The following is a 12,417-nucleotide window of genomic DNA, read 5'->3' as shown; positions in this document are numbered from 1 at the left end:
CGCGGCTTTAATCAAAGACGATTTGTGTTGGCAACAGCAAAGGGCTGAGCATCCAGGTGTTGGCGTGCGCGTGTGCGCCGGCGGCCCAACACTCTGCCGCACACCAGAGCGAGGGTTTCTATGGAAACGTGCAGGCCCTCTCACGCCGTGTGGTAGCAAGGACTACCGCGTGCTTCAGACAGGAGGAGGACCTCCATAGCAAAGGTCAGCCGGAGCATTGCATTACTGGCGCCCCCTAGCTACTGTGGGGTTTTTCACAACAGTGGGGGACATCGACGTACAGAACTATATCTCAGGAGAAGAGATGGTGGGTTTTATGTCAACAGTAGGGTCAAAATCTTTTTTTTCCTCACAGTTTGAGTGATTTGGAAGGAGAGCGGGATATTCGTATTCGGAAAACAGGCGTCTACTTGGTCTTCAGAAATGTGGTTCACGTCAGATTTACAAAATACACCAAAAAACAGATGGAAAATGTGGCATTTTAAATGCCTGATTGTGTCTTTAAGCAAAAATAAGACAGAACAGGAACAGACTAAACTATTTCTTCCTGTTTATTTACATGGAAACATTCTAGTGGCCATTTGCTGTTGACAACAATGTTGGGCTTCAGTTGCAGCTACACCCCAAAGTAAAAGACTTTCATATGTCGGCCAATGAAGGCACACAGAATGAGGTGTTCTCTCTCCCGCGGCTAATCCCAACATGGCTCTGTCTGCTGCAGTGACCGCCGTCCAAACTTGTAGCAGGCCACCTTGCAAATCACTGACCAGAGCTACGCCAACAGAGTGCGAGGTTCTGACAGAGAAGTACTGGACCAAGTGGCTGCGTTAGACTGAAAGAGCCGTAATGTTGCACAGGGAATAGGTTTGATTTATCGATGGATGGATGGAAGGAGTGATGGATGGATGGATGGATGGATGGATGGAAGGAGTGATGGATGGATGGATGGATGGATGGATGGATGGATGGAAGGAGTGATGGATGGATAGATGGATGGATGGATGGATGGATGGATGGATGGATGGATGGATGGATGGATGGATGGAAGGAAGGAGTGATGGATGGATAGATGGATGGATGGATGGATGGATGGATGGATGGATGGATGGATGGATGGATGGATGGAAGGATGGATGGATGGATGGATAGAACCTTACTGATTCCAGGGGAAATTGCTGAAACTTACAGTACAATACATTTCTGAAGTCCAAAGCTCTTAGTGAGTATGTGGTGTGTAATGATAAATGAGGAATTTGAATCAGTAATGCACTGATTGAAAAGTCGTACACACGTCGTTAATCATCAGCCTTCCATCAGTTACTCATAAACTATCGATCTTACATGTTTCACTATAAGGCCTCCTCTAGGTCTAGGAGTGCACTCATGCTCTGGCTCCAAATCTCCCGGGCTAATTCCAAATAAAAACCGAAATAACATAATTCAACTCTCAACACCGTTGCGTTTGCGTGTTTTAGTTTTTGAGAGAGAGAGTGCGAGAGAGATTGAGAGTGAGAGAGAGAGAGAGAGTGAGAGTGAGAGACAGAGTGAGAGAGAGAGAATGAGAGAGAGTGTGTGAGAGAGAGAGAGAGAGAGCGAGAGAGAGACAGAGAGAGAGAGACAGAGAGAGAGAGAGAGAGAGAGAGAGAGAGACCATGGTGACATACAGGGAAAACTGGATTATGTGGTAATGTCTCTGTGAGGTCAGGCAGAATTGCAGAACCAATACCACAAACATTAATGTCACCTTCAGGATAACTCAAAGCTTTTGGTTCCAGCTCTCTCTCTCTCTCTCTCTCTCTCTCTCTCTCTCTCACACACATACACACACACACACACAAACTGTGTGTGGGTTATTCACATTACTCAGTTAAAGGGAGGAGTTTCACAGTCATGCCAATAACAGGACATGTCTGGGTGGAGTAGAGTACTTGACTCTTACACACACACACACACACAAGCTCATGAATGTACATATCTTTAAACCCTATGTGAACAGATTTGCGCAAACACGCACTGGATTCTTGGTTTGTGGTCAAAATCAGAGATCCAAGCCTCTACAGTATTTTCACATTACTCCAGATCTCCCTCACGCTTTACATGACTGAATCAAAGCAATCAAATCAGGCATTTTTACTTTTAGTAACAATTGGTTTGATGTTATCACAAACCTGTCTGTTGCTAAAATGACACTGTGTTCCATTTTATATCAAATCTCATTATACACACACACACACACACACACACACACACACACACACAAACAGACACACACACACACACACACACACACAGTTTGCACTCTACCTCTATGAGTTCGGGTCTCAGGTTGACGATGTGAAGCCAGTCGCCCAGCCGTGGGTAGCTGTCCAGGGCCTGTGGCCTGTCCGTCTCCGGCACCTTCAGCTTGCACTGCAACTGCTTGCAGGTGTACTTCATAAGCTTCACCTGCAGGGGGCAACAGCGCAGATGTCAGAGGAGGGAGGCGTAGGTTAGCCAGTGATGAAGAGGCAGGCAGCCGCGTGCTGTCGGAAGGCCCAGCGAGCTGGCGAAGCTCCTTCCTATTCTCCTTGGCAACGCGTTCTTTTAAACGAAGGTTAGAAAGCTTCACGCAGCTGCAGCCATTCGAGAGCACATCGGCAGAACGACAAAACCAGCCACAGTGTGGGACAACAGACATGTCTTGTAAAAATGACTCTGACCCTCATAACTGCGATGAGAAAGGAAACATTAAAAGACAGAAAGGAAGAGTGATGGTAAACATCGATAACCGGGTGCATGTCAACATCCAGATCCACAGACTAGTCTCATGGTTCATCTTTGAACAAACGTTTTGGCTGGCCTGTAGTTGCCTTCAGGGTGCCAAAGGTTTTGCGCAGAAATGTTCCATAACATCACTGCAAATTTTTTTCTTTACATCAATATGGTGTATATAATATATAATATGGTGAAATATTAACTTGCTTCACAGAAAGCAGAATAATGTCGCTATAGTGTAGTGGTTCAACAATGCTGCAATTCCTGTGGAGGATGACAGTTCCCTCCCCTGTCTGGGCACCATGTTCTACAAATAAGAGTCCTTGGGCAAGACTCCTATCGTAACATTTGTCTCCCGCTGTAACAAGACTGAAATTGTAAATCACCCTGGATAAGTTTCACAAATAAGTGTCTAAATGTAATTAAGGAAGCACAGGTATGGTGTTCCACTCCAAGAGTTTTTTGTACAACTCCGCACAGACCAAGTAAGAGCTACCTACTCTGACTACAGTAACAATGCATCATCTACCCAATCAAAGGCCAGGGCTGTGTGCCAATCAGGACCATACTACTGAGAACTGTGTGCCAATCAGGGCCATGCTATTGAAAACTGTGAGCCAATTGGGACCATGCTACTGAGAACTGTGTGCCAATCAGGGCCATGCTATTGAAAACTGTGAGCCAATCGGGACCATGCTACTGAGAACTGTGTGCCAATCAGGAGCATACTACTGAGAACTGTGAGCCAAGCAGGGCCATGCTTTTGAAAACTGTGAGCCAATCAGGACCATGTTACTAAGGATGGCATGGGTTTTAATAAGCCTTGCAGGCAGCTCATGCCTGGTTCCTGAGGGGCATCCCAACGTGCACATCAGACCCACCACTGCAGGAACACGGTGACATAACTGGCCTTTAGGGCTTATTATACACCTCCAATGTGCCATTCTCATTATCTCTATCATCATCTTCGCCATTATCATCATCGTTATCATCGTCATCATCGCCACACATGTGATGAAGGATAGACCAGGAGATAACTGCTACCGCTCTAATGAGCTATGTCTAATTATACACGGCGTACACTGAAGTGTTTGGACAAAGGACCTGCAAGACCTGCTGAAGGTTCTGAAAGTCATGACAGTGTGTAGGTCCTGACGGCTTGCTGTCGGGGCAGCATTTTGTTCAGCCTCAAACACCAGAGGCTCCTCCCTTATGCAACGAGAATGATTACAGCTCCTGGATCAAACCGATTATGCATTCATATCTAAACTACACCATGACACCATGCCTTGTCCTGTGCCATGCCTACTACTCAGGTCTGTATTCCACATGCAACCTGACTGGAACCCCACCCCCACCCTCTCAATTTACCCTTCAGCAAACAGGGCCGTCAAACAGATATAAATAGCTGTTATTACATGGACAGGAACAGCGAGCAGACCTCCTCTGGGGGGGCGGGGGGGGGGGGGGGCGTCTGCACTGCTGGCATGGTAACCAAGTGTCATGGAGAACACTGCCACCAGCAACGGCAGGGGCACAGTGACATCAGTGCTCCGAAAGACGGCGGGTTCACGGCGAGGCTAAGGAGCTTTGGCGCCGCCCCCGTGGAGCACCGTATCATCGGACGCGCTGGCCTCCTCCAGGCTGTCCCTGCCGCTTTCCCAGACTATATTTTGTTTTTTTGCCTTTTCTTTTTTAGACCCCCCCCCCGCACCCCCACACACACCCGCCCTCTCCTGGCATCTCATCGGGATCTTTTGGAATAACAAACCTGACGTGGGAGGGAATGTTCTCCGAGGCATTTCCCCTTGATCCTTCACAAACAAACAGCACGGGACGAATTTTCCATGGAGAATGCTGACCAGAGCAGCGTGACGGAGACAGAGAAGGCGAGAGAGAGAGAGAGAGAGAGAGAGAGAGAGAGAGAGAGAGAGAGAGAGAGAGAGAGAGACATCTCGATATTCAGCAACAGATATTCAGCAACAGATATTTGGCATGTGGGGTACTTTCATCTGTATAAATCTGTTTCTCTCTCGCTCGCTCTTTTTATCTCCCTCTCTCTCATCCTCCATTTTTAACGAGGACGGGTTGTGCAAATACCTCGGCAGGGCCGCAGCAGGCGATGACGCAGGGATAAGCAGATGGGCGGTGGGACTGCCGCAACACCCTCTACCGCAATCACGGAGCAGGAGGGGGAACGTGCCTGACGAGACGGGACGGGCCTGACGAGACGAGTCTTTCAGAGGCGTTCGAGCGGACCGCCATCTGACGCACGGGTGAGGCCCGTTACCATAAAGCCAGTCATCCTTTCACACCTCAGCCCCCCCCCCCCCCCCCGCTCCTCTCTCCTCTAATCCCGGCATTAATGAACATACAGCCCGGTGGCTTGCTGCCAGTCTGGAAGCGTCCATCGCTCCATGGGCCAGACCACGAAGGAACCCAAAACCAAACAGCCTGCTCGCAGAATGTGTTCCCACTGCGTGATTCGGGAGATGAGAGCACCACCGCACCCACAACACGCTTAGAAAGCATCAGACACAGGCTATGCATCGAACAGGAATGACTGTTCATATGTGACTGTGTCATATGTCCTTACCCGACTGTGTGCTATTAAATCTCTTTTCCAACATGCCAAGCAGCCGTGAGCTGCAACGACGTCCCTGAGAGCGACCGCCCACCCGTTACCTTTCGAGAGCCTCAACACGGGAGTCGAGTGGCTTCCCTGCTTCTTTCCGCGCTCACGTTACCCTTTCGCGCTGCTGAAAGAAAAAGCCCTGGCCTCATGCGCTAGCTCGGCGACTAACAAAAAGCATTTCAAGTCAAGGGAGAGGTTTCCTCGTCTGTGTCAGTGGTGAAACACGCATCAATGGCCTGAGCAAGGCCAGTTTTTTAATCTCCGACAAACGTGAGCTCTCGTTCGGCGCGCTAACAAAAGAGCAAGCATTCTGCCACCGCCACAAAGCCCAAAGCCCCTTCATGTCTCAGCTGCAGCTCACTGAAAGCTTGGAAGAAGAGAGGTGCATCTGAATAGCCGGCCTAGAATGCAGGGATGTGAACCAAAGTGTGAGAAAAATAGAAAAGGAGACTCTTCGGGTGCACGGTGTGCATGTAGGCGTTCACAGGAAGCTTAAGCTCCGTGTGTGGATGTGTTCCTGGAGCAGGATGGCAGACAGCAAACAGCTATCATGACCAAAGAGCAACGCCACGCTGATACAGCGTGGTCATGTTGATACAGCTTCCATGTACACACAACTACTTTACACACACACACACACATAGATGCAGAGCCTGAGCCAGCAGATCACATCTTTTTACGTTTTTTTTTTTTTCTGTTATCTTTGCTAACACTGACTTTGGTTGGCGCTGGACATTAAAGAGACCATCTGATGTGGAGATGCAGCCAAGACTCAGCCGTTATGCAGCTACGTCATGTGATGTGTTCCCCAGGCCCATTAATGATGCACGGCACCGAGCACCTTTAACAGAGAAGGAGCAGCAATCACTCCGACGCCAAATGGAAACCGAATACATGACCATTCTGTGAAGGAAATCATTTTTAATCTTCGTCTGGCTCCATCAACCCAGATGGCCACGCGCTTGCTACATTTTGCAGGTTTCGGCCGTCCGGACACAGCTGGTAATGATGCAAACCCGCGCTGGCGTGCCAGTCCATAACTCATACCATTTGGCCTGATTTGGTAGCAGTTATGTCACACTGCCTCTCTGTGTCTCGTTTTTTTCCATCTGTAGATGTGGAGCGCAAGCAAGGCGCTCACCCCTCCTGCACCCACCATGACCGTAAATAGTCCTGCCACCCACCCAAAGAGCGCCGCAAACCTTGTTTTGTTCCCATCACCGTGGATCAACACAAGCACGGTGAGAGAGGCCAAAACAGCAGACACCCACATTATCGGCGGAACCTTCCAGAATAAGCCTTGCTTTGTGTGAGGCGGTGCTGAGGCACTAGCACTGCGGTCAGCCAGGGCTCCAAGGGTCTCGCCGCGTTTCTCACGTCCGTGTGCGTGCGCACACACGCATGCACACAAAGCACACACGCACTGCAGGTAGTTAGGGGATCACGCAGCTATCGCAGAGAACAATACACTGGTGCAAGTATGACGTCAGGTCTCCTAGCAACCACACTCATGGGTCTTCAGTGTGGGATTTTCCCACAGATAGCACACATCTCTAGCACATCGGCCAGCAGACGAGGAGTCTCACAGCACACACAGAGAATTACTCAGCTATATGCCAGCCAGATCAGACTGTTAGTCTTTACTGCGCAAAACAGTCTAGAATATGTGTTATCCAGGCACTAAAACTAAACAGTTACAGCCCAGTTTAAAGAATATATATCTGACTGTCATACTCATAAAGGCTGTCAGGATTCATCCCACATTTCAGCGTTCATTAAGAAACCAGGTATAGAAATGCTTTTTATCTCCAGTGCCAAACCTTTTCCAACCCAGACTGGTGGGGTGTGGGACACGCGCATGCTTAAGGAGAGCAGAAACAGGGGGAAAGTCTGGCTCTGGGGCGGCTAAATGGACCTGCCCATGCAGAGGGAAGTAAACACAGGCGCCACGCTGCCATGGCAACGCGTCCGTGACGTCCGCAGACAAGACAGGCAGCTAAAGGGCGTGACCACGCCCAGCCCCTCGGAGCTGCGGCAAGGACAACAGCAGCCCAGATGGTCAACCTTACGAACAGAAAAAGACACTCGGCGGTGCGTCAGAGGCTGGTGTGTTGGTAGCACGCCGTGTGTTCCTCCGGCACTCGGGCTGCAGGAACGCAGTCCGCTGCTAAATCGCGTTTCGCACCAGTGCTCTGTGACCTGGTGCCTGACAGTAGCTGCCTTTGCTATCTGACCCTGACCCTCAGCAGACAGGGGTTAGATGCCCTCAGATCTTACCTCCCCGTGGGATGGGGCAGGGAACACGTGCTCAGCGACGGAGCGTCAAGTCGTCAAACGCCGCAGTGTTGAGGAGCGGCCAGGCCCGTGGAGATCAGACACAGATCGGACGTCTTCGTCTGATCATGTCTGTGGGTTGCGGCGACAGAGGAACGACTCGGGCGGGGGGGATAAATCAGGCAAAATCACAACTCGTTTGCATTTCATTTCCATATAATGACAGAACGCCGCAGTGAGGGCTAAAATTGGACAGCCACTTAAAGTAACAAAGCTAATCTAAGGCAAGATATGAGAGAGGCCTTTTAAATGCCACAAATTAGGCACCAGGAGAATGAGCTTGTCTGGGAGGTCTTGTTACAAATCATACTGCAAAGCTGCTGAGAAATTTCACCTTCTACCATGCAACCCGGTATGAGGACGAACTGGGTCAGAAAACCGTCAGGGCATGAACCCAGTTCTGCCGGGGAACCAACCCCCCTAGGATCCTGAATGACCTCAGAAGGACCCCAGGTGTCACTAGAGGATTTCCCCTATTCCAGAGTCTCTCTAAGTGTCTTTAGGGTGAACGTCCCCCGAATGAGTAGTCTGGTCTTTAGTTAACACACACAGCTTTACTAAAGAACTGTTTAGCACAGGAGTGTCTGTATTTCAACTCAAGCAACTTTGTATTTGTGTGCTGAGCATTCTGTACATAATGTCTGTGACCGTGTATTTTAATCAGTCATTAGCGCAAAGGGTCAACATTATTTTGTCTGGCCTAATAACCCAAACACAACACAGAACCAGTGGAACAGCCGGGTCACAGTCACTCTGTGACTCTGTTAACCGCTGTGAGTACACAGCAAACTGCAAAAAAAAAAAAAAAGTTCTCTTCAATAATAGAACACGCTTTTTTATTCATGTACAGCTATGCGAGTCTAATATAGCATGACGGGGGGAAAATAGACCTTCAGCTGCAGCTCACCACAGAAGGTGGGGGTGGGGCGATTGGCGCTGAAATCACCTGCTCCTTTCTCCGCCCCCCCACCAAACACAGCCAGCTGGAAGCCACGCCCCTCACTCACCTCGTCACCCCTCCCCTTCCCCTTTTCTTCTCCCTGCTCCCCTCGTTCTCAGCCTCTTTGTACGTCACGCGATTTTCTTGATTAACAATCAACGCTGAAAACACGCAGGAAGAGAGGCCCGCTAAATATAGACGCTGCCACAATAGCGCACGCAGCGAGTGACCGTGCCACACATACGCACTCCCAGCCAGCGCTGGCGAGGGAGGCTGAAAAGCGGACAAGCGCACGGTGAGCCGACGTGAGGACTGCACCATGATCGCGCGGTGGTACGCCAGCACAACGTTCATGCCACGCCAGACCTCGCTGTTAAAAAAGATGGTTGCAGAAGCAGACACGGGAAATCCGCGCACCGGAGCGGACGACAGCCCCTACACGAGCAAGTTAAGTCCTAAAGAAGGAAGAGATTTTTAGCAATTGCTTTCCGACTGCAAGTGGGAAAGTTCTGTGTGGGTTGCTATACTTCCATGACAGCTGCGATGTTCCACAACCCAACGCATAAAGGGAACGCATCGCACACTCCAACAAGGCAGGCACAGTACGCCTGGGAGTGCGATCTGGAGAAGGAGAAGGAGAAGGAGAAGGAGAGAGAGAGAGAGAGAGAGAGAGAGAGAGAGAGAGAGAGAGAGAGAGAGAGAGAGAGAGAGAGAGAGAGAGAGAGAGAGAGAGAGAGAGTACGCAACACCCATAGCGCAAGGCTGGCGGCTGGCCGGGACTGGCGTGTGAGAACTGAAGCACCACCTTGTGGCACTCGAGATAGAGAGCTGGAGAGAAGGGCATTACCCACTCACAAGTACAGCGTGGCGTGAGAAAAAAAAAAAAAAAACACTGTCAAGTGGTAGAACAAAAGAGCGTTTGTGAGGATCTAATGTGAGTTCGAGCCTCTCTTGATTGCACCGAGGCCCAGGTGTCTATGACAGTCAGGTGGTGGTGGTGATGATGTTGGTGGGGGGTACATGAGTGGAATAGCCATTTCAGTGCAACACATAGGGCATTCAGAGCCATTACACTGCCTGAGGACTGCCAGTCTCCGTTCGGCCCTTTGTGTGACTGACCTCCCCCCAGTCAAGTGTCAAACAGCCAACACTGCCCAGCTCTACCTGTAAACGAATCTAGCAGTGCTGCAGCCATGTTGTTCTACAACTAATTCAGTATAGCAGGGGCAGTGGGCTGTGCAGGGCCGGGGTTATTTGTGCCTAGGAGCAGGAGAGAAGCAAAGAGGAAGCAAGCCAAGCGACGCGGCTGCTTTCTGAAGCCACAAGCACCAAAGGCCCCAGATGGCAGGCTCTGGACTACAGGTACGTGGCGGGCAGGCTTCCCACCCCGACAGGAAGCAGAACTGAAAGTGACAGTTGGGCAAGGCGCACCGAAATAGGGCTGACTGGTCAGGCTGCGTTCCAACTGTCCGCCTGATCTCTGGCCTGTCGAAACACTGCAACGAAAACACTGCGCCAAAAAAAGACGCTCTGCTAAAATCTAAGTAGCGCCACAGAACACTGGCACTCTATAAAAGCGATCGGCATATCCGCAGAGCTTGCCGGATGCGTCGGGCTCACGGAGGGTGGCGGTAGAATGGTGGCAATCTTCAGGAATCATGGTATCTGCTGGTTAATAACGACGCACTGCCTTAACGTTTGGCCCCCCCCCCACCTGCACACCACCCTCATCCGAGTGACTGCTCCAGAGCTAAACTTAGACACCGGTGGTCCATTTATTTGCTGTGCCAAAGAAGCGCCGCAGTCCTTGCGAGACCCGAGAGCAGTGGTCTGATTCAGCACTCTTCCGTTTATCTGCTGACTGCTCATTTGAAAAGCGGGATATGGACAAACAGGGACACGTACTTCACACGTGACCCCCAGCGTGACCCAAAGCGCTCTGAAGCTGACCCAGTCTCCCCAGGAGGCGGGCTGTGAATCAGTGCGTGCTCAGGATGTGATCACCACGTAACTGTTATCCACATTCCAACTAAAACGGACCAATCCTTGTGACGTTTTCACAAAAGATACATTTAAATTTGCAGCCGAACGTATATAGTTCTGTAATATAATGTCATGTTTACGGGAAACTAGTAGCAACAAACGGATGGACTTTAATGAACAACGTTTCAAAAATACCGACAGATGCGGTTTTTTTTTTTTTTTAAGCACCATCCCCCCACCCCCCTCGCCCCGACCGGCGTCACAGAGGCGATGCGGGCCGTCACCCAGTGCGCGAGCGACCCCACTCCTCGCGCTCGCGGACACAGGCCACGTCATCCGATGCGCGATCGTATTGATCTCTCATACATGAACCCAACAGGTGCAGTGGCCGGACGCGTCCAAAGCGAAGTGCGCGTCGGTGCGCGTCAGTGCCGGTGTCTCGGCCCTGGCGAGCTGTCGGTCACGGTCATACACTCAGGCCAGAAGCACGTCACACAGTCGACCCCAAAATGCGTATAGTTCTGCGTACTGTAGCGTTATTTGCATCACAAACCCGGGGACTGCGTGTGCAACAGACGGACAAACGGTCACGTAACCTATACAATCGCAGCAGTGCACGGGAGGGAGCGCGAAGCACCGATGTGCTGTACGCGCTCTGGTGCAGCAGAATATCCGGGGGGTTACTGCCCCCAAAAATCCCCCCCCCCCAAAGCCCCGCAGAAAGAGGTCAAAAATAAATGATCCACCAACCGTCGGAAATCGCGTCTGTTAATTCCTTTATCAGTAGATTACTGCACTGTGAACTCCGCACATGTGAATTTAGCGTAGTTGGGGACATTATTAACAGTTCGTTACAGTCCGTATTGCACCACAATAAGCAACCCCAGTGAGTACCGCTAAAATAGGAAGAAACGATTAAGGCGATATCCTCAAAACGCACACACTCACACACACACAGCCCGGAGCACAATCGGGCGTAGATGACACTGCAAATCGGCCTGTTATTTTGGAGCCCCTGTGCGCATTAATTACCTCTAAAGTGCGTATCTCCTGCTGGGTAAGGTCGTTGGACGCCGCGCATTTGGTGCGCAGCCCTCGCAGGCTTGAGATGGAGATCTCGATCATGTTCTGGATCAGCTCGCACTGGTGTAGCGCGGCCCTCGCCGCCCCACTGCCGCGCTCCCTCTCGACCATCATTCCTCCTCTACCGTTCACACACTCCATCCCTCGTCATTGGGCACGAAGTGGACGGGCAGATCGCGAGCTACCGACGGGGAGGACGCGCAAGACGTCCTAACCGTGCGCCTTGCCACCAAACACCTCCGGCAGACAGTCCGACAAGGAAGAATTTTATTTTTTATTTTTTTAAGAAAAAAGAAGAAAAAAAAAAGCACCGTGATCCGAGGCGATGGCGAGTCCTGCTGCACCGTGCGCCCGGCGTGGTTGGACGGGTCCGCGCGCGACACGCTCGCTCTGCTGCGAGACTCTTAGCCCGTCTTCCCCCGGCCGCTCTCACACACCAGGTTTTTACCGTCCGTCAGCTGTTAGAAACGGCGTGTGTCGCTGTGCACTCTGGGAAATGTAGTCCTAATGCGAGTGGCCGAAAACAACCCTGATGCAGTGGAGAAAGGGGCCACTAGCATAAATAGAAGTCCTGTGCTTCTGTGCTGGACCATTTCCCAGAGGATATTTGGTGAGATTTTCCTCCAGTATTTGATTCATGAGTTTAAACATAAATTTCCACTTCTATGTCTAAAATGATTATTAGATT

At 50.6% G+C, this 12,417-nt stretch overlaps 1 protein-coding gene across 7 annotated transcripts in view; it reads right to left on the bottom strand.

Moving 5' to 3' along the window:
• ksr1a (kinase suppressor of ras 1a) overlaps positions 1-12,415 on the bottom strand; it is a 27,895-nt gene extending 15,480 nt beyond the window's left edge. For 2 of the 7 annotated variants that reach the window (XM_035535695.2, XM_035535697.2), the window contains exons 1-2: positions 11,679-12,370; positions 2,305-2,445 (exon numbers count right to left, since the gene is read on the bottom strand). In XM_035535695.2, the coding sequence (XP_035391588.2) occupies positions 2,305-2,445; positions 11,679-11,870 (333 nt within the window). In that variant the 5' untranslated portion in view covers positions 11,871-12,370. Of the gene's footprint in view, positions 1-2,304; positions 2,446-4,525; positions 4,544-11,678 lie in introns of those variants that run through there. The other 5 variants (XM_027030190.3, XM_035535698.2, XM_081702247.1 and 2 more) reach the window with 4 other exon arrangements.
• Between the last annotated feature and the right edge of the window lie 2 nt (positions 12,416-12,417).

The sequence above is a fragment of the Electrophorus electricus genome, chromosome 19, assembly GCF_041902795.1.
Source record: "Electrophorus electricus isolate QZ-2024a chromosome 19, ASM4190279v1, whole genome shotgun sequence".
NCBI lineage: Eukaryota > Metazoa > Chordata > Actinopteri > Gymnotiformes > Gymnotidae > Electrophorus > Electrophorus electricus.
The sequence above is the reverse complement of the archived record's forward strand: the minus strand, read 5'-3'. Positions and strand labels throughout refer to the sequence as shown.